Genomic DNA, 23,255 nt, shown 5'->3' with positions numbered 1-23,255 from the left:
AAAAGAAACCGACCAATCAGAGCCGAGGAGTCTCTAACGCTCCGTCGATAGCTGTTTATGAGCTCCGACTCCAATATTCAAATATGACTCAAGATGCTGTCACTGCAGTGGCTATTTCTCGCTCCAATGTATTTTCAGACGCATATTTAATTGAACTGTTTAACTGTAAAATGAGATCACGCATTTGATGATAAAAGATGATCCGTTTAATTCAGCTTTCAATTTTCAGTTAAAGTGAAAACACAGAAGAAACGTATCTCGCTGCAGACAATAAAATCGATAACCGCCGCTCCACCAATCACTGTTCAGCTGTGTGCATTTTATTTCTCCACGCCGGTATAGGCGGCATCTCTATGTGCAGCCACAAAGTGAGAAAAAAAAAAAAATGTGATCCTCTAAATGGATAATTCTCCCAGGGCTCCATCTCTGTGTGTCAGCCAATCCAATATTTTACTGTTGGACTTTCAAAAGGCACGGCTCCCCTTAGGCATACGAATGCGATTCACTGATAAATGCGCTGGTGAGTTACAGCCCCGGCTGGAAAGCGACACGGTCGGATATGCACATGCCAATGATTTCGCGAGGAGGGGCTTCGACACACGGAGAACTACACACATTGTCACAGACACACTTCCACACTCGCATTCACGCCGAAACACTCACGCACCGGCGCGCGCACACGCACTGTCACGGACACGGGGACGCGGGGAATATCACACTTTGAGATGGTAAATCAGGATGCCAGCGCTGAACTTCAATTTCATTTCACGCCGCTGTTGTGGAGTCGGATCGTAACTTACAGCTTTTTTTTTTACACACACACACACACAAGCACACGCATCGAACACACACACACACACACACACACACACACACACTCACACACTAATGCTGGCACGCACAGTGAAGTCACAGATGCAGCAAGCAACAGAACCACTCTGAGAGGCAGTAAATTAAAAGGCATAAACGCACACACAGGCTCACAGAGCTGGTTGTCCACAATTAACATTCATCAACTTTCTAATCTAGTGTGTGCATTTGTGTTATAGGTTATATAGTTGCTTGGTATAGCTATGCATATACCCGTCTGAGTATGTGTGATTGTCCGCCTGTTTAGCTGTGGGAGACTGTTTTATCTTTGTGTGCCCCGATGTTGCAGGGCAGAGGTCCCAGTTTTTACTCTGCTGCTGCTCCAAAACTCGGAGGATTAACGAAGCACTGAGCTCTTTTTTGTGAAACCAGTAAAACGGTGATGACACAAGGATGCATACAACGACTTATAAGACCTGCTATTGATTCCTAAAATTACCCATATGTGTGTTTGGTGATCCAACACCCTTGTTAGCTGGGCCGTATCGTTTTCATTCAGTGCCTTTCAAAACTTTCCATGAGACCATTACAAAAACGTTTCACATGACGGGTTTCGGTTCGGCTACCTCTAGGGTTTTAGCTTTTTTTTTGTTGTATTATTTGACATTTTGAGGAGGAGTGCATTTAAGCACAAACTGCAAAAATGTCAAGCATGACTCAATAAAGTCCCAAATCGTTTTACATTGTGGTCCTCGTTGTCAAGATGGCAAAGATGCAGGAGTCCAGATGACCGACACAATTGATCCCCGTATCATCGCCAATAACAGCCAAACGTCTAAAGTTCTACGTCATGTGCTTGCCTTGATGCTGCCTGTGTTTCTTTTAAGTATTTGTGTGTGGGCATTACAGCACTGCAAATGACTGCATTTCTTTCAGCTCATTAATCCTTAAGCTAACCTCTTCCTCCCAAGTCAATGTCCTCACTTCATCAGTCGACGTTTGATGATGCTGCTGCTGCTGCAGTGGAAAGGTACGACACCGTTGTGCCCGGTGGCACTCGATGTTTGAACAAGTAATTGCAGCAGTGTGTAATCAGCTAATCAAACTGGGGCCACTTGTTCTCATGAATATCCTCTCTGACAGTTGGCTAATGATAATTTGACCTTAATTGATCTTTCTGCTAGAATTACGGTTAATCAGGGCACAAAGGATAAAGACGAGAATTTTGCGAGCGTCCCTCTGTTCACATAAAGCGGAGAGAACACAACGTCGTGTCGCGACTTCTCTTCGCTGTATCTCACAGACTTCTTTTCTGCTTTAAACCATCGTCATCAACTCTTCCTCTCGTGTGCACAGTTGAAATGCTTCACTTTGGCAAGTATGTGCAGCGGCACGCGTGTTGTGTGTCCATCACTCATGTCAGTTTAGCAAGCAGCCCACGGACCCTTACGTATAGTGCTCGTGGTATCACGTGGATGCGTGCATGTTAATTCTTCTGGATATTGCCTCCCGTAGGAGATGTGTGCTTTGGATGTCCTGCAGCTCTTAACACCAATGACCTCAAAACATGACATTATGTTGGCTCTTTATGGTAATGAATCTGCTCTGGGAAAACACCACAGGGCTGCATAAGAAGTGCAACACCCTCAGTGCCCTGCATAATCCCACTATGAATAAAACGTCCATCTTCCCTGTAATGGCGAAGGTCTAGTTGACTCTATGGTAACCCCTCCGAGCCCCAGTGTCCCCTATTGTTGTTTTTTCCACCCGAGTACACACCAGACCTCGCCGGATTTGACTCACATGAGATAGCTGTATATCAGTTGCAGCAGTTGTGCAGTGTTCCCGTCATTTTTTTATCCGTCTTTAATCCTTAAATGATCGCCGATACGACTTGCTTCTTCTTCGTTGCAGAGCCCAAAACTTCAAAATTACGTCAAGTTGTGATAGACGGTTTAATCATGAGGGGCCCCGTCCCTTGTCATCAACATGAATAAGTAAAATAATGAGTACAAATAGTAGAAATGAAGCTCTGTGAAGGACATAGATAATTACCATTCTCATTCGGTTGGGAATAGCGCTGTTCCAACGCTGCTTACAATGCCATGTCTATTAGCAAGAGATCAATAGCACTTGAGCTGAATGTCATTATGGTTATTAGGCCTGCTTGTGTGTGTCTGTGTGTGTGTGTGTGTGTGTGTGTGTGTGTGTGTGTGTGTGTGTGTGTGGTGATGAGGCACGAGGACATTATACAGGGTGGTGCGATCGCCTGTGCATAGTGATCACATGAGTGTACTCATTATCGTGCCTGCTTGTGTTTCCGCTGTTGCTACAAGGCGCATTTTGCATTTGCGGCGTGATCGGTGATTTACCGAGCACTCATGAATGCTGAAGTTTGAGAGAGAGGGGGGGGGGGTTTCAAGGTGAGAGGGGGAGAAATTGATGCAGATTGGAGAGGGAAAGGTGAGCAGAGAGAGAGAGAGAGAGAGAGAGAGAGATATACCGAGGGAGAACGAGATAAGGGAAACGGAGACGGTGAGAATAACTCGCAGGAGAACAGACAAAGGCAAAGATGGAAGGTAACAGCAAGTGATTGCCACAGCTGAGATGGCACCTGCATTTGCAGTCACACGTGACGCGTGTACCTGAACCGAACCAGAGCTGTTAAGTTAAAGGGTGAGGTTGGTAATATTATACATCTTTCTTATTGTCAACAAGTCTCATGAAAAGACCCAAACCGACGATGAATTGATCTTTTCATCGAGTATTGCCCTGTGCAGCCAAAGCCTGATAAAGCTTCTTTCTCTGAGCCACAGAGCTCCGTCGTTGTCCAGAAACTATTAAAAACCAAATCAATGAGCGTCGCTGTATCAGTATACAGCTGAAATTAGCCCCGGACAAATGCACTGTGTGTTCCTCTTTGACTTATGTGCCCAGCTGTTTTTGGAACTTTTGGACTTCAATATGTGTATGCATCCACGTCAGTGACAGCCATGGCTAAGGGCTAATTATGACAATTCAACACAAATGTGTAATTCCAGTTGAAAATGAAACTATATTTGTGTATTTAATCTGTTCTCAAAGATCAACTGTTACAGTGAAAAACATTGATATTGGAAGTCAGAGAACTGAGAGATGAACTAATGCTATGCTAACTGACGCTTTATTTTCAATGCCAGCCAGTAAGAAACACACTTTTCTGTGGCCATTGCATGAATCATAAGTCATTCCATTACTGGTAGCCAGAGACGTATCCATCTTTACATTTAAGTTGCAGGTGAAAAAGAAAGTAGAAAGTTGTGTTTTGTCTGATAAGCTCGATAAATCAGAAGAGTCGGCCTTGATGGCACTTAGCTCCTGCAGAGAATGTCATTGTGGAACATTTGGCAGATAGTTAATAACAACCTCTCACAACATGTCGGCACACATGCAAGTATATTTAACATCAGCGTGTGGCTCGTTAGCCTGGTAATGTGTTTTTTTTTTAGTTCAAACTAGCTGACAATATGGGAGTGAGAGAAAATACAGCACAAAGAGGCAAAAACATAGAAGAAAACTAAATGAGAGAAATATGTGAAGAAGAAAAAGAAACGAGAGCGGGAGAACTTTAAAGTTCAAAGCAGGATATGGGTAGAGGCAGATGGCAGGGAGGGGAGTGAGGAGACAGGGGGAGGAGGACTCGAGATAAAGATAGGGAGCGACTGCCAGAGTGAGAGGATGAGGAGGAGAGGGTGAACTTTGATACGACGCAGAGAGAAAGACGAGGAGAAGTTAAAGGGAGAGGACAGAGATGAAACGCGATGGGGCAACGGCTGGAGAGAAGAATGGATATTGGAAGGGACAGACTTAGAGAGGGAGTGATGCAACCCCGAGAAGATAAGGAGCATGGGATGTGGCAGCGGATGGGGGGGGGGGGGTCAAAAGAGGAGGTCAAAGAATCAGCGCTGTGTTGAGACTCTCAAGGACGTTCACAGGAAAAAGCTCCAAAAAGGTCATTTCAGCAGAAATGTTCTCAGGGGGCCTGCTCCTGCTTATAAATACTGCTTTCTGATAACATCAGTGGGACTCTCCTCCAGCAGCTTAATGCCACCTAAAGACGGGTTAGGCAGGGACCTTTTCTAACTTTTTAATAATACAGTCTCTCACTTTGATAACATAGTAGAGGTAATAACACTCTGCAGCATGCCCGGTAGAATTATGATTTTCTCACAAGCGCGACATGAATGCTCGCCGACTTACAATGTGTAACGCAGGAAAGTTTCTCTTCTCTTCTCCCTCCACTTACTTGTCACATAAAGCACAAGGGCACAAAATCATCAAAGCTAACATCAAAGTCAAACTTTTTATATATATTTCTTTCTTTTTTTTACTGAGATGCAAATAACTTTTTTTTTCTTTTTTTTTTATGTAAATAAAGTCACACATCCGTTCAAAGTGACTCTACAGAGGAGGAGATCAAAGAAGAGGGGCATTTCTAGCCACAAACATGCATTATGCACGGGCTTTAGTTGGACGCGGGGAAATGGCGAGGCCAAGCGAGGAGGTAACTTGGATGGACAGACAGTGGCGGGGGGGGGGGGGGGACAGAAATACAAGAGCAGACAGACGAGGGTTGCGGAGGAAGAGGGGGGGGGTGAACGACAGATAGAGAGGAAGACGGAGAGAGAACAAACAGTGTCGGGTTAATGTTAATGGGGACAGGGATCTTGTCTTATTAAATATAGATGACCCTGTTATGGGACATGAAATATACATGAAACACTACGTTTGACATCCGTACCAGCTGCGTTAGATCGACAGAGGGAAGCTCGATCAAGAAAAAAACCCTGCAAAATGAGAGGCATTGTAGTGAGAGAGCGAAGGGAGGGAGGGGGGGGAGACAGAGGGACAAAGGGAAAGACACGGAGAGAGACATCAGGGTAAGACAAGGATCTTGACAGCATCTGATCCCAGGCCAGCGGGGGCACTCTTCTTGTTTTTTTGTCTTCTCTTCATAGACGAGGGCTTTTCCTGAGACGGGGATCAATATTTTATTGTTGTTTGTTGTTGTGCTGTTGATCCTCAGTGTTTAAGCGTTAATCTGAGGTCTTCACTCCGTGTGGTCATGACAGGGCCCATGGGACTTCTAACCAGAGCAGGGCTACTAACCCCAGTGTCCTGGCTACAAGTCCCATCGGGCCCACATATATCCCTGAGCCCCCGGGGGTCACGGTCCCTACAACTTTTCTGACCCCGTGGACAAAGGCACTGTTTCTGTGTCGGCCTGTGAGGTCATTCATAGAAGGATAAAGGCCACGTGGGTAACACAAGACTTTTTCTAAATTCTCCCCGTTTTGGAAAATAAGGATAGCGTTTTCCTCCAGCGCCTCTTCTATAAAGCCAAATCAGGCACAGTGTGGAACAAAATATGAATCTTTTTATTCCCATTCTCAATGTCATAATTATCCAAAGTAGCCTTATTATAAGCTATGACATTGCGAAACGATTGGTATATGGTCCCGTAGAAGCCACAAGGACAAAACGAACCAACGTTGCATCTGGTTTGGAAACTTTCTCTGATATTAAGAAAACATCTGAGGCGAGAAATAAGCCACGCAGCTGCTGAATCTGTTTTCATGTTAGACGGCTAGTTGCTTTATGCCACTGCCCCTACAAATCACAGGCTAAGCATAACCATCATATTAATAGAATTGAAAAGTTTGATGTGTCAGATAATAAATTAGACCTTTTCCGTCTGTTTCTCGGTGCTAGACACTAGAATGAATACGCAGGAACGTCCCCACACAGAATATCTTGCTTGTTGTATGTGGTGATATAGTTGTAAAGGTTTTGGTTTTTTACCTTCTGCTCCCATCTGCTCGGTCAGAATGCACACAGGGCAGTGATTTGCCCACACAGATATCTGACTTATTGGCTGTTGATGTCACTTACACTTAACCTCTTTCTCTGTCTTTGTTTCCAGTTGCTAGGAACCAGTATGAGCGAATGGCCAGTGATGTAACCATGCAGTGCGGCTCCCTGGACAATGACGCATCGGTGTCATGGAAGGTGAACGGGACAGACGTGAAAGCCCAGCACCGTCTGGAGGGTCCCAGACTGATGCTGACCGAAGTGGACCTGGGCCACAACGGACTCTACAGCTGCTTTCAGAACCCGCACGGAGAGAGACGTGACACCATCTACCTCCACATCGGCAGTAAGTACCCAGACAATTGCCTGCCGAATGTCGTTTCACACAAGACACGATGAATCTTTAATCATCCCAAAGGGGGAACTGGGTAATTGCAGCAGAATAGAAATGAGAGAGAAAAACATGGTGCCACTGACCATGATGCAATTCCCACTCAAAAGGCAAAATAGGATTTATTAATGAGACATGCTATACATTTTTTGCCTGTATATATGTGCAAAAGCAAAGGCAACAACTATGCATGTACACATAGAACTGAACTTACAGGTGTAGTCAATTGCTGTAACTTCAAGCCACATGGAAATGTTTTGCTCATGATTATGTAATGGCTACCCTGCTGGCTGTACGCTTCCACTTGGAACTCACAATAGAACTTATGGTCAGCTAGGCGCAACAGGCGGCTGGTCACTGAATTTCACCCGGTGGTTCGAGAACATCAGCATGTAAATCAGGTGCGAACCGGCCAAATCCGCAGCAGCTGTTGAGCTTGCTCTATAAAAGAGACTGGGGGCATGTGATTGGCTGAGAGGTGAAAGGGCGGCGACCACACCACTGGTATGAAAAGTGACATTCATCGAAATTGACAGGATGAAATATAAATAGCCTAACTTTTGAATAGTGAGTTATAATATTTGAAGGGCTGAACATGATGATAACAGTTCTTACAGTAGGAGCCGCTGCCGGCTGACAAGCTAATGAGTAGTTGTTCAAATTGACATTTGGTCATTTTTGCAGTTATGGCGGTGAATTTTAATAATCATGCGAAAGCGAAATGGGCGTCAGTTTAACAGCGTGTCACGGTGGCGTGCGAGTTGGCATTGGTTTCCGTTGAGATCCATTATTCTGATGGTAGAGGTTTATACACTGTGCTTGAGCACAATGATGCTGAAATAGGACAGACTTGTAAATGACAAGTAGCCTTGAGGATCATTGGAATGAAAAACGTCTTAATTAAATATGGTATTTAGCTAAAAATCAGTATTCATGCGTGAATTCACTTTTTGTTTAACACTTGATTAAGCATGGTTACTTACTATAAGCAACTCATATTTAAACTACAACTTGTTCTCCAAAGGACTCTACATAGTCAAATATGTAGCGATGGTTTTATCCAAGGAAAAACCAAAATGAGTGTGTTTTCAATTCCTTTATATTGCATCCATTAATACCTCAGATTTACTGTGACAGCTCCCTCCTCTAATCTGCCTCCTTCCAGTTTTAGCTGTTGGAGTCCATCTGTCACTGCATCAATGCTCCATGTTTGATGCCTGTGTCCATTCTGAAATGACAGATTTGAGGAAAAACATGTTCTAGTCAATCGCAAATTCATGCTTTCTCATTGTAGCAGGGGGAAAAAAGAGGGATGCACTTCTGCGTTATCTCTGCTGGCCAGCAGCTCCTCGCACACAAGCGATCTCGCTCCATTTCCCTCCATGTGTGTCTGTTGCTAATATAAGCAATAGGCAACGGTTTGAATTGGATTCCCGCAGGAATCGCGCTGCAGCTGGCTAGCTGGATAGCAGGTGAAATTAGATACATTTCTTGGCATCAGTCATGGCAGACCACTTCAAAACAGTGCCAAAAGTGACACATTTTGATACATTGCCGTAGAATCCCCGTCATTCATCATTCCCGTGGCATTGGTGAATGGGAGCCCACACCAGATTTCTTATTTTTGACACCGTTGTACTCTAAAGTCCCCCTCTGGTCTAAATCGGACAAAGGTAGATTGAAAGAAAGGTAGACTGGTTGCCCTGACTGAGCTGCGTCCAAAAATGTCACCACAGTGTAATTCAATGTAAGGCATTAAACAAAACAGCATGGGGACTAGGTTAAAAAGAGGTCGGAACGCATCCCCATTGGCGAAACAGGAAACCACACCTGTATGACTCCTCCCACTTATCAGCACGGCCGATAGAAAGCCGAGCACACCACCCATCGAGAATGTATCCCAGGCCCAAGTTGGACGCAACATTCCCATGCAAATTTATGATGAATGAGACTGTACGGGAGTGTGACAGTTTGGTTAATCATATCGGCGATGATGAATTACTGAATGCTGAAATAATACTGAATTAATTAGAGTTTTATGTCAGGGTAGGTTATGTCAGCCGGGTTGAATGATGCAATGCATAAACAGACTAGAACGTGTGTGTGTGTGTGTGTGTGTGTGTGTAAGACAGAAAGAGATGTGTACCTCATGTCTGTGTGCATGTACTCCTTTTTCAACAGCGGCCATTTTCTGCATCATAATGACACTTTAGTGGTCCCAAACAGTGTGTGTTAGAGATAGAGGGAGATAGTTACACTGTGTAACCACTCATCAGGGGTCAATCGCAAGTTATCCTCACAGTGGATATAATTGTCTTGATATCAGTCGGTGATTTTATGCGAGGCACACACTGTGGCGACTTCGACATCAATTCTGCATCCTCATCCCTTACACTTTTTTTTTCTTCTACCACTTCTGTACTTTTCTCATTTGTTCCTCTCTCTCTCTCTCTCTCTCTCCCCCCTCTCTCTTTCTCTCTCTGTCCATCTCTCCATTTTTATCTGCTTTTTCATTATGTTAACTGTCGCCTACAAAACTTTAAAGTGTCACGCAGACACGGCGCTAACGACATCATGACAGGCTACACTTCTCGTGATTACCATCATGATGATAGTTTGATTTTATGCAGTGTTTATTGTGCACACCGGGGGCTTGTTGTGTTTTACATGGATGTAAGTGTTCTCAGGAGAACAGCACAGAGCCATCTGTCTGCGCCATTTTATTATTATTTATTTTTTAATGTTCTCCTTCGCCCTTTGTCTCTTTTCACCTCAAACTTTTTGACCTTCTCATCCGACACACTCTTTCTCTTCGTTACGCCTTCTCGTCCATTCCTCGTCGTCCATTCCTTCTCGTCCATTCCTGCTCTCCTGCCTGTCTTTCTCTATCATCATCTTTGCGTCTCACTCTCTCAGTGTCCGTCTCCAGATCCTCCCGTACTCCCCCCCTCCATCTCCCTCTGCCCCCTCTGTGTTTTGGCTTCTAGTTTTGTGGCGGCATCTGTCGGCTGTGTGTTTACACTGGTTTGCATTAAGATCGGAGGACGTCATACTGCGACCCCGGGACCCCGTCTGTGTGTACGTGTGCTCGCTCCACCTTCGCGCCAGTTTTATGGAGCTTTTATGATCTTTCTCCGGGAGCGCGTCGACATAATGTCAGCACGAGGAGACCGCGGTTTGAGCGCGTCTTTGACTTGTATTTTCATGGGAAGGTTTAGTGCCGCTGTCTGTTTCTTCTCCACTTTGCATCATTTCACCACTGTATATAGCTGCAGGGAGTTTATATTTTGCCTGTCACTTTTGAGTCATACAAAGCTACTGAAAAGAAACTACATGAATACGGTATTATGTGCTTGTGTATGCTGATGGATAGAAGAGAGGACTTGCGTCTGTGACGTTATTGCGCTACGGTGGTTAAAAAAAGGTCAATCTCATCTGTAAGGGATGAGAGACACACACCAGCACCAGAGCGCTGGAGGACATCTCTAGACACGATCGTCTGAAAGAGTGGTGTTGTACAATGATAGAGAGATAGAAAGTGACAGACCAATATCGAAAAATGAAATGGCACGGACAGTAAATGTTCATTATAATTTAATAAGTAAGAGGTCGTAAAACTCGAAAGCTCTTCGGTGAAATACAACATCCCTTTTCCTTTGCTGTCAAAAACGGGGGGAAGTTATTGCTGCCCTGCCCTTTTCTGGCTCCGTCCATTCTTCCGTGTATTGCTGTCTTCAGTGGCCGTCAGCGAAACACAATTTATAGCTAGCCAACATGGGGCTGCACCCAGCCAGTTATTTAGCCTCCCAGCAAACACAACATCAACTGCAGTGGTTCATGTCTCCAGCCGGTCACCCGGGTGACCTGAGACACCGTCAGTCTGCAAGACGACTGGCCGCCAGTGGACAGCCAGTCCTTTTCTTATTAACTGTCATCACACGATGATGTTAAATGGACAAAATGTATATATTTTTTCTGACCGATTATTCAAGGGACAAAGAGGGCACCCTAGTCCCAGAAGGCCCATCACCGCCATGACGAAGGTTTTCAGCATTTATGATGAAAAAAACACTTACATTATAAGCAAGGGTGGCGTCTGCTTCGTAATGATTTCATACCATAAATCACCACACAGGAAAAAGGGGGCTCTTCCTCTAGGTTTGGCATTGACTCATTGTTGTAAACAAATCCATTCTGAGTCGCTCTCAGATCCCAGCGGTGCCATTATGTAAACTGGGTTGCGGTGTAGACTTTTTTTTTCTTTTTTTTCTCTAAACGCTACAAACGATAACACATAAGTCCTGACCGCCAGTGTCGTGGTCATGGGTAGAGGTTGTCAGGCCACGTCCATTTGGCTTTCTAGTCTTTGTCTGCAGTCTTTCCGTCACCGTCTTTCTCTCTCAATCTAACAAGTGTTTAAATAATACTGCTATATTTACAGTACGAATCACCAGCACAACAGATATACAGCTGGAGAGGAAAACCATCTGTCTACCGTCAGAGATTTTGCCACTCTGTTTTGTTGTATCAATCAGTATCTCGTGCACATTAGGGCTTGTGGGCAACGTTGTCAAATTGACAAGAAAGACGGCTTTATTGGACATTTTTAACTTTTCGCATTTTCATTTTTAGCGTTGTGATCTTGGTGCTTTTAGACTATTTTGTGTTCATATCTCGACAACATTCCAAATATGAAGTTGTTTTTTTTGTTAAGTAAAAATAAAAAATAAGATTCTTATGGGAAAAGAATTGATCTTAAAGTAAGGTAAATATTAGAATCGCTTAGCTTACATTGCGCCGACATTAATTGTAGCCAATACATGTGTAGCCCCGCCCTCTTCTTAACCCAAGGATAGAATATAAGTAAAATGAAAGCGGGCCCACTAATGAAGGTCAAACCTGATGAATCCATTCCTGCTCAGCTGGTTTAATCAAATGTTTACCCCCCAAATGTAAGACCACAAAACACGCACGCACACACACACGCTTTGGGTTGCCTTCAGCCTCACTAAGGATGAGTTAGAGGACGAGTGAGTTCTCTTGTTAGATTGATGTGCATCTCTTACCCTCAGGCAACTTATCTCCACACACACACACACACACACGCATTCCAATTGGTATCTATTTCCTTTCAGTGGGCAGCTTGTTTTTATGTGTATCCCCCCACACACACACTCAGGGGACCCATGCTACATGGCTGGGTAATGGAATTGTCTTGTCTCCTTGCAGACAGATCACTATGGAGGAGGGTGAACACGTAGAGCTTCATCTCTTCTGGGACTTCCTGTTCAAACCAGGAAGTATTTGGCCCCACATGTTAGGGCACCGCTAAAGCTACTCAGCTTCCATTTTAATTACTCTCCTTGCTCGTCCCAGTACTCGGTCTATCATAATAAATAGCAAATACCTGCACGGAGGATTTGCACGGCTTTAGAATTTAATTCAACAGTTTGTCAACCTCGACTGGTCTCTCGGGTTTCGTTGCCGTCAGCAAGAGAAGCAGCCCAGCTCCCTGGAACGTTGTGGAAGAAGTAATTTAAAGTCTTAAATACTCAAATGGAGGATGGGCAAATACTTCTGCTTTTATAAATAATGATTTCATCTGAAATAGCCATTTAAATCATGAAAGTAAATCTTAATGATAACCTGTCAAATAATGTTTCTGACACATGTGTTGCTTCTTTTATCCAGAGAAAGGCGACGGCTGCCAAGACATTGATCTGTAGAATGTTTAAAAGTTCATTTTTTTTAGGGATTTTGTCAAGACTGTCGTTCCGCCAGGCGCCCTTAAGCATAACCTGGACTCTCTGCCGCTCCAGATGTATTGTGCTCTCGCTGACCCCTGACTTCTCAAAACGAAATAGGACTTTCATGCAGAAATCAATAAACCATAAACTGGACTGGTGTGGATGAGAATTTTAATGCTCAGCATAAATTGAGCCACAACACAACTGTCCAGTTTTATGTTCAGTAACAGCTTGGAACAAACTAATATACCTTTGTTAATTTCCTCTGCCTCGTGTCCTCGCTGTCTTCTGTATTTTAATGGTGTTGTACTCAATATCTGAATATGCATCCTAAGCATCACTGCCACTGCATTTCTCTCCCGTTGTCTCTCTTTCTCCTCTTTTTGTTCCGCTCCATATCGCCCAATTTCTTGCCTCTCCATTTTTTGCTCTATTTGCAGCACAACAGCAACTCCCATCACTTTATTGTAGCAGACAACCATAACAAATGGGAGAATGGACCCGCTTTAAGAAGTCAATGGGAAGCCATGAGGGAAACTGAAACATATTAAAAGAACAAAAACAAAAAAAAACAGTCATTGTGTGCTTTGGCCTCTTTGTATCCGTTGGGTATCAGGAGTAATCTGGCCAGACAGATTGTTTACTCTCACAATGCTGCTGTGGCAAAGAGGAGATGGCGTGGCAAATATCCTGAGCAGCGTCAAGGCCTCAGAAATATACTTTTGACTGTTTGCGCTTTATAAAGTAAGGTGTTTTTTCTTATCCATAATTTAAAAGTATATGTAGTTGTACCTCAGATGAATTCCATAGGCTTTAAAGGTCAGCCAAGGTCGTCTTTTGTGATCTTTTTTTTCCCCCCTCCACAACACCATCACTCTCACCCATCACTCTCACCCTTGTATCATTGCCCCGCCCCTGACTGCTACTACTTTTTCTCTTCTCACATCTTAAGATTATGGCCCGATCCCTTGGTTTCCATCTCATTCCATGTCTGTCTATCTCCTCCGCTAATCCTCTTATACCGCCCTCTAGTCCATCCCACATCACCCATTACTTTCTCCTTTTCTTGTCGTCTGTCTCTCTCTCTCTCTCTCTCTTTCTGTCTGTACTTTGGTGTACATACGCTTCCTGTGAAAGTGGCACACTGTGACTTTCCACTCCAGTGTCCTGTCCTCACTGGATATAATGCACATGGGTATGTATATAAGCTCCATCTCCAGTGCAGGTAAGCACAAACAGCTGAATGCTAATCAGTCAGTGGTATCTCATGACCGCATTGTGCTCTGGCCTGCTGAGGTTACACAGAAAGGTATCATTCTACAAGAAAAGTTATTATCTTATACGGTATAGAAAGCTGTTTGATTCATTCATTTGCAAATCATATATATATATATATATATATATATATATATTTATATATATATATATATATATATTTATATATATATATATATATATTTTGAACATGTAACAAATAAAACATAAAAAACTGAGTTCATGCTTCTGTGTAAAAAACACAGATGGGTCAGATAAAGAAGAGAAAGCTGCAAATGCAAAACAGTGTGAAGCTGAAGTTCATAACAGGGACCCGTAGATCAAATTGGCGAGGTGCAGTGAAAGTCTCCCCGGGGAAGAAGCTGAAGTGGAGGGAGACTAAGTTAGATAAAGCACAACTTGAGACAGAGGAGCTTAGGTTAAGCAACGGGAGCCTAACGCAGGAAATAGTGCAGGTAGAAAGCAGGATTCAGGATCTTTGTGGGGATTTGGCAAAAAAAATAAAAATGAAATTGTGCAATGTGGTGATGAGAAAGAATGAAATAGGTGCTGCACTTCCTCTGCGGGAAAAGAAATATGAACCCTATTATTTTAAAAACATGGTCAAGTGATGGCTTCGCCAGTTGAAACTGTAAGAAGACACGCCAACACAGTTAATTGGCATCTGGGTTCAATACACATGGTAAAATAGAGTAATGCAGATTGGGTTGCCATACAAGACCGAAGTTGGTGAAACTGGAGCATTCTGGGAAGGGCACACATCCGTATCAAAAACATGAGGCTCATGGTTTTGTTTTTCGGTGGCTTTAAAGCCAATTGGAGCAAACTTTAGCGGCTGAACTTGAGCAGCTGGAGCATCACTTCTAGTCTTCTAAAATGCTGCTCCTTGTTCCAATTAAATTTGCAATGCTCCAGCTCCGTTCCACTCTGATGCTCTGCATGAAACAAAACCGTGGAAGCATATTTGGTAATTGGCAGTGTGAGATGGGTGTGCTGTTGCTGTCCTAAACCTTCTTTGCTTGCGTTTGCTAATCCCACACCTTCTTCCTTCCTTCCTCCGTCTATCCAATCACAGTTGACCCATCCCATAGCCCGTTCCCGTCCTCGCCTCGGCATTATTCTTCTCCTCTCTAAACTAACAATACAGCGCACTAATCTTGCTCTTCCCTGTCCTTTTCTTCCTCTTATATCTGCTGGGATTGTGAAAGACTTGAGCCCGCGATACGATGTAATCACGATGTAATCACGATGTAATCACGATGCTTATGTCACACTGCAATCTCATTGCGATAACGTATAATGCGATAGGTTTAGTTTTATGACCTTTTTTCAACTGCAAGTTATGCAGTTTGTCAACATCTGTTCTATCTAATAAGATAAGATTCATTTCACTTCAATCAATCTGTCTTTATTGCAGCACAATGGGTTCGTCACTCAAGCAACACACTGACAACACACTGTTTTGACCAACTTTCTGCCAATGCCACTGACTTTAATGACTGCACCATGAAAAACTCCACATCAACAAATAAAATCTATAGTGTTAATGTTCTACGTGCAGTATTAATAGTTTATATAATCAAAAAACTATACTTGGCGTCCGTGTATCGATACAATATTGACACCCATAATAACGCAATGCTGTGCTGTGATGGTGTTTTTCCTCCATCCCTTATATTTAGACACCCTGCTCGATTCTTCGTGGATGACTCATCATGGCATGAACAGATTTAAAATGGTCTTGGGGTGAATAAATTAACTTGGTTATCTCTGAATCAAAAAAAGCATTTAAACCAACTCTTGATAAAAAGAAGAAATTATGTCTAAATTGAAGTGATCCAGGGTTCATTGTGTTCTCTCTCTCTCTCTCTCTCTCTCTCTCTCTCTCTCTCTCTCTCTCTCTCTCTCTTTTCCCAGTGTCTCTCTCCCTCTCTCACTCTAATTACCCGTCCAGAGGTAGTGAAATAAACGTACTGACTGTGTTATTATCTTGTCTCCTCTGTTCGCTCCGCTTTCCTGCAGTTGATGTGCAGCAAAACAGAAATGTCTTCGGTTTGTCTGTGGGTTGCGTATGTAGGTGTTGCTGCTTGCGGCTTCCTTTTTGTTTATCCTTCATATTAATTTGTCACTCTGCCTTTGCGGGTGTTTGTTTATGCCAAGATTTGCAGCTGCATATCTGTGTGTATACGTGTGTGTGTGTGTGTGTGTGTGTGTGTGTGTGTGTGTGTGTTGCTGCTGTGGCTGTGGCTGTCACTGTGTGTTTTCTGTGTGTGCCAAGAAGGTAAAGGCCTGTTCCCTCTTGACTAGTGTCCAGTGAAATAGAAATTTCTGGGCTGTCTCGGCCTTTTTACGGTCCTGTGTGTGTGTGTGTGTGTGTGTGTGTTTGTGTGTGTGTGTGTGTGTGTGAGAGGGATTGAGAGAGACGGAGGGAAATAGGGACTTTGACCAGAAAGTATTCCCCCTGGCTCAGTGTCCAGCAGTGAGGTTGAGCTGTTTGCTCCATTGACGTCAAGCAACTGAGGAATGGTCAGATATCCATAAAACATGCTCATTGGCTGTTTGGAGCGTGCACACTGTACGTGTGTGTGTGCCCGCACAAAGAGATTGAGATGTGAAATATCTTGAGAGGTGAAACTCTCCACTCCTGCTGACTCCTCTCAGCCAGCGCTGTCGCATCCATTCTCTTTAATGCGTCCCAAACCACAAAGCAAAACTCTACAAAAGCTTGTTGTCAAAGCACAGGTGTAGAAACGGTTCGCTGCCTCGTCTTTTGGGGATTTTAATTCCCTGAATGTCTGACTGAAGATTTCACCATTGATCCTACTCGTAGTCCTGAGCCAAAATATAATAATCAGAAGCTAATTCTTAAGTGATGTATTGCATGAATAGTCATATTTTTTGTCACGCTTCCTTTGCTACATCTTCTATAATCTTCTACAGCCCCCTGTGTAAATGTGCTGCCGTCTAACACAAAAAACAAAGGTACTTGTTTGGTGTGGATTCATCCTCCCATAAAACAGTGTAGACAGAGACTCACTTAAGTAAAGCTATGTACATAGTAAGCAAATAACTCATTGCTGAGCCAATCCGTGTTTTGGAAGATACAGTGAGAACCGGGTTCATATCATCATGGGTGGATGTATCACTTCTAATAACCTCATCTCCTGAAACCAATCCGGTATTCTGTGTCACATTTCAGGGGAACTCATCAAAAATAGATTGTCACGCATCAGCATTATGAAAGTTTAAAATCCACCGCAGCCCTTGGCGAGTTTTTCATAAAATATGAAGTCTCGTATAGAGATTTTTCTGTTTTATAAAGATGTACGATATCTTATTTCTTTTCTTCATATTTCATAAATGACAGTCTTAGCTTCGTTGTACATTTCCATCAGAGTAAAAGAACAGGTTTCCTCTTTATTATTTCGGTTTCCATTGCTGCTTAACAGCAGTTAGTAAGCATCCATTTACTCTCAGCAGAGACCAACACACACATATAGAGAGTGTAACAAACCTGTGGTGTGTGAGAGGGTGTGACCGAGAGAGTCAAAGGGCCTCATGAAGCCACATTCTCCTAAATTGCTCTTATATTGTCTCTTGATTTTCCATCCAACTCTGCTCTTACCGAGGTGTGCTGGATCATAAATTGCAGGCGTATGACCGATTGTTTATTATGAGGTAAAGAGGTAAAGCCCCCTAAACACTATATGTAAGGGCGGGTGTTGTGTTCTGTGCAAATATTAAAGATGGAGAGATGCACCAAAAGATGCTGCAAGAAGAAGAATGACTTTAAAATAGACTTTAACAAAGTAAACATGATTTTTTAAGAGCGCCAGTGCCTGAAATACAGGAAAATCTAAAAGCATCGAAGAGAAGACATTCAGAAGCTGAACACACGCAATATCATCCGGGTTTTTATATAATATATAATATATATATATTTAATAATCCAGTCATTATAATAACTCTGAAACATATAATAATCTAAATTTGATTATGTGATTAAGTGTGTTTTTTTATAGTCCTCATTTCAAACACTAGTGTTTACTGGCATGAAAATACAAACAGAAGTATTAAGGAAATGTGTTCTTATACCACTTCCTGCACGAGGCCCAATGTGTTGATAAAAAGAAATAAAGAGCAAACAAATGAGAGCGTGAGGAAGGAAATTAATGCATTGAATGCAAAAAAACGAATGTGAGGCTGTTTATGTAGACTCACGACATGATATCACATGCATATGTGTCCCTGCATGCTCACTATATATATACATATACTATTTCTCCCCTCATATATCCTTATATGTGTGTGTAATGGAGTGGGCCCTAACGTAATTTCACGCTTCAAGATAAAAGTGACTTCTCCGTTTAGTCTCTTCAGGCTTTTCTATTTGATGCAGCAAACTAATCTGCGCCTCCAAAAGGAGGTTGTTTCCCACTCACTAACTGATGTATTAGGCTGATGATAATATACAGGCAGACTGCTTCGCCCCCTAAGATGTGCCTCGGGAACCTATTGTGCTGCACCAAGCCTCTATAGGAACAGAGAGAAACGCCCAAGAAACGGTTAATATCGTGTCAATAAAAAGTGTTGATTCAGGCAGTTTGTATGGCCTTCATGAGGGGAGGCTCTGTTGCAGGACTGTTTCATTAGACTGCATTTGTCTCTGCCAACTGTGTGTATGTACCTAATGAATACTGGATTTCCTTAATGCACAGTACATACACTTAGCATATGAATTAGGTCTCGTAGCAGTAACAGAATCAGCAGTCGCTGTAGTCGCTGTAGTCGCTGTACTCGCAGTAGTGGCAGTATGTACTGTATTTGTCTGAAATAAATCTTGTGTTTTGCAAAGACCCAAGAACTACTACTACCAAGACATAGCTGCAGCAGCGCTGTCATCCCGGTGATGTCTCAGTTACACCAGCTTGTTGGTCCACTCTCTCGGGGCCCAAGCAGCTGTGAGCCTGGACTGTGGCTAAATGGACGGATATACCCACAGAACACAACAGCATGGGAAAAAAGAGAAGCAGGGACAGGGATAGACAGACGGAGAAAGAGGAGGAAAGTGTACAGTAGAAGGCAAGAGTGTGGTTTCCTTGCAATATGAAGATATGTTTACAAGACTGTCAGTTTAAAAAAAATAAAAGAAATGGGGATGGCACTAAAATATGGATGAAAACAATAACTTTTACAAGCTCTATAGGAATATACTTCGCATAAATGTTTCATTAAAAACGAAAAAAAGGGCTGAGAGGGCTTGATGTGAGAGAGTGGGCCATGGGAAGTAGAAACTCTGCTTGTGTTTAGGATAAACAAACATGTTGGATGTTCGGACACACGCATGCTCTCGCACACACACACACACACTCACAGACGCACACACATGTTGCGGTGGGCGGATGAAAGGAGTCTCGCGCAAACATAGCTCCTGTGTCGAATGAGCCGCTCTTATTGTGGAAAAACACAGAGATGTTGGTCTTGGCCGGACAAGAATGTGGGCTGTAGTGGTGGTATGTGTGTGTGTGTGTGTGTGTGTGTGTGTGTGTGTGTGTGTGTGTGTGTGTGTGTGTGTGTGTGTGTGTGTGTGTGTGTGTGTGTGGTGCATGTGTGTGCTGCAATGAAAGCTCAAGCTTCCAAGTTATTTGTGTAGGCTTTTGCTTCAAACAGTCAGCACACACACACACACACACACACACACACACACACAGGGAAAGACAACAACATAGACACACACACACACACACACACGTTAAACACGCTCATAGAAAGTCTAATTATCTATTTTACAGTTTGGGAAAATGTAAAGCCGGCTCTTTTTAGCACATCTTGAGTTGTACATCTAAGGGTGTGTGTGTGTGTGTGTGTGTGTGTGTGTGTGTGTGTGTGTGTGTGTGTGTGTGTGTGTGTGTGTGTGTGTGTGTGTGTGTCTGTGTGCGCTTACTTCCTCTTTCCATCATTCCCTTCCCTCTGCTCCTTTATCACGTTGCATTTCTCCTTCTTTCAACTTCACACGCTATTTTGTTGGGGGTGCTTTTATCGATGCAGGCATCGGCAGCCAATGCCATTCGTCCATTTCCTCACGTTATGTATGGTACCCGCTCATCTCATCTGCCTAACCAGCCCAGTTAGCTTTCAAGTGTTTGGGAGGGCAAATCACACAGAATCCGATCAAATACCGCGCTGCTGTGAGGTGAAATCTTTGCAGCTTTCACTGACTCAACCCTTCAGGAACTGCAAAACATTCAGGTATTTATTTTTTGTCTTGGATTTCAATGTGAAAAGCATTCAGTTAGCCTTGGTAGGAATCGGTTTCATTTATTGTGGGTTGTATAAGCTCTTGGTGAATATTCCGTTAAGATCAAAGTTTTAAATCAGTTACATTACGGATAGAGACACATTGTTTATTCTATACACTCATTCAAATAGATAAAAAACCTTGACATACAAGCAGTGACAAAACAGTGAATGAACGAGTGAATGATGAACCTCCACAGTCAAAAGAAACTCATATTATGATGAAGCATGCTCAATAATTCATTACAAGTAATCCTTCCAGTTTAGAGAGTTTTTGAGGAATACCCTTTTCTGTTACCCCAACGTCTTCGTCACTAACCAAAGGTGTAAAACTGGTCTTTGATTCACGATTGGGAGTCCGAAAAACATTCAACACATAGTTGATATTAATGCTACTACGAGGATTCTGGAGGTGCACCGAGATCCCTCCGGAAAACCTCTCTTACTGCTAGCAGGGCCTAAACAGTCTTCCCCGTGCGGTCCCCGTTCTGGTTCTCCCATGCCTCCCTTCTCTCCAGCGGTCCCAGCAACACGGCCTGGGCCTCCAGCAGCGTGTAGAGGCCCTGCCTCTTTCTCAGCTGAACGAGTCTCTGGTGAACCTGCATGTTTCCATCCATCCACCATGACATCTTCTGCCGTAACGACGCTAATGCGACTGAATAACACGTGTGTAGAGCCTGTAAGAGCCAGGTGACATGTGTTACTTAACTTTTACTTCTTTGTAAATGTTGAGAAGAATCTGCTAAAAGGCACGAACATTGTTAGATTGAATGATGTGCGGTACAGACTCATGAAGCAGCCAACAGGCAGAATCCCCAGCGCAAACCATTCCTTCAATACATTGTTAGTAAAAAAAGACAATTATAAATAATTCATGTATTTGTTAAGAGGCACACACACACACACACACACACACACACGTCTGTAGTTGTGCGATAACGCGAGATTAACTTTATCAGAAAACTCAGAAGAGAAAAGAAATAATTTCAGATTTCTTTCAGCACCTCTGGAGGGGAAAGTTATTGTGTGCTAATCAGAGAGAAAGATGAAATCATCAAAGCAATATTACAGTCTACTGAGTCCGCCTGCATCTCCATGCTCAGTCTGCTTTCTCATTTCTCTCTCACCCTCCCTCTGCTTTCTGCCCCTGTCTTCTCTCTCTCTCTCTCTCTCTCTCTCTCTCTCTCTCTCTCTCTGTCAAGTCCTCTTTTCTTCCTGGCCTCGCTCTCTTAACACACACTCCTCTTTGTCATTCTCTTGAGTGTCCTTTCTGTCAATGGCTGTCAATGGCTTTGAGCTATAGTTGAGTTTTAGGTGCAAAATGAAATGCAACTCTTACATTTCGTAAATTTATGAAGAGAATAGCCCAAACCACGACAAAGACAGTGTCTGTTCTGTTGTTGACGTTGTTGTTGTTGTTGTTGTTGTGTGACACACTTCCTGCTGAGAGATGCCACAAAAATAAAAAAACACACACGGTATATGAACGTCCTTGCTAATAGGGTGTTGCTGGATTGAAAGCGTGCCCTTACACAACGTTTCCACGCTTGAGTTGTTACTTTGACAACCAATGTCACCGTGGCAGCAGATGTTTACTCGGTGTAGTCACACAGCATTCAATGTTGTTATATGCAAATCACAAATAGATATTTGGCATCTAAGAGATTAGATTTTGAAATACATATTGCGTTGGTTGGCTCTTTATGCACATCTCTATGTGGGTTTGCTCATCCCCTTCTTATCTTCCATACAGCATCTTTATATTGTCTCTGTCCTTCGCGTCGGCCTCATAATTATTTTTTAATATTATTAATTAGAATTATCATATTGTATGCAGTTTTTTTTCTTTTTTTTTTAGCTGAAGCAGTCAATTGAAAAAGTCTGTCTCGCCTCTGCGGTCCTGTTGCAGTATCTTTTGTAAAGCTTATTAAGAAATAATTAACCTAATTCACTTCTGCTTCGGGCAGAGTATCCCGGTGGTTTTTCCTAGTTCTGACTTACAATGAAAAGAGAGATAGTTGACAGCGTGAAAATGCTTTTGGGAAATGAAGACAGAATTATTAATAACATTGCACTGTTGCACTGGGCGTGCAAGTCATTACTGTGGCATGATTCGGTAATATTGCTTATTTGAAATACCAAGCCAAGCGGAAAAAAATGAGTAGGCAAAAAAAAATAAAAATAGGCCTCTGGAGTTTCGTAGAACCTTGAGGTTCTTTTGTGTGAAAGACAATTAGAGTCCTCAACTATGCTTTTTTTTATGTGCATGTAATTTCAAGATAGGAACAGTTTAGCGTTAATGAAGCTGTAAAACAAAAGACTATACAGTCAAACATTTATTAACGTTTGAGTTCAGGTGGTTAGATATCAATAAATTAGATGAATGCAGTATGATTGAGCTGGAGTCAGTGACAACGGGGGAACTGTTGTGCTATTTGTCTAACAGGACAAAAATGTGTTTCCGCTGCTCCTCCAACCAGCCTTTCATTTCCTTCTGTCCATCTTTGCTCTCTGTTGATAATGATCTTGGCAGCCCACAATGAATAATGTACACTTACCGTAATGGTCGGAAGAGGTTCAGAGAACACACACACACACACACACACACACACACACACACACACACACGAGCGCACACACAGAGAGACATGCAGTGACATGCTTAGACATTTACAAGAACAAAATACACACACACGCTTTCTCAAAAGATGCTTGAGTACACCGAAGCAAACGCAACCACATACACAATCATACGAGCACAAACACACAAACTCACACACTCACACACATACTTGTGTGCACACAGCTGAAGGTAATTCCCTCATTTCTTAATGATGGGCATCAGAGAGTAGGTAATGTAAATTATTAAAGCACACAGCAATTAG

The 23,255-nt window shown here is 42.9% G+C and overlaps 1 protein-coding gene across 1 annotated transcript in view; it reads left to right on the top strand.

The window, feature by feature from the left end:
- The window catches only part of cntfr (ciliary neurotrophic factor receptor), a 200,479-nt gene that overhangs the window by 111,435 nt on the left and 65,789 nt on the right, over positions 1 to 23,255 (top strand). Inside the window, exon 4 of the mRNA XM_079179221.1 lies at positions 6,773 to 7,006. Coding sequence (XP_079035347.1) covers positions 6,773 to 7,006 — 234 coding nt within the window. The remainder of the gene's footprint in view (positions 1 to 6,772; positions 7,007 to 23,255) is intronic.

This window comes from Pholis gunnellus (genome assembly GCF_910591455.1).
Source record: "Pholis gunnellus genome assembly, chromosome: 18".
Lineage (NCBI taxonomy): Eukaryota > Metazoa > Chordata > Actinopteri > Perciformes > Pholidae > Pholis > Pholis gunnellus.
Note: the sequence above shows the minus strand (reverse complement) of the source record. Positions and strands in the feature narration are given on the sequence as shown.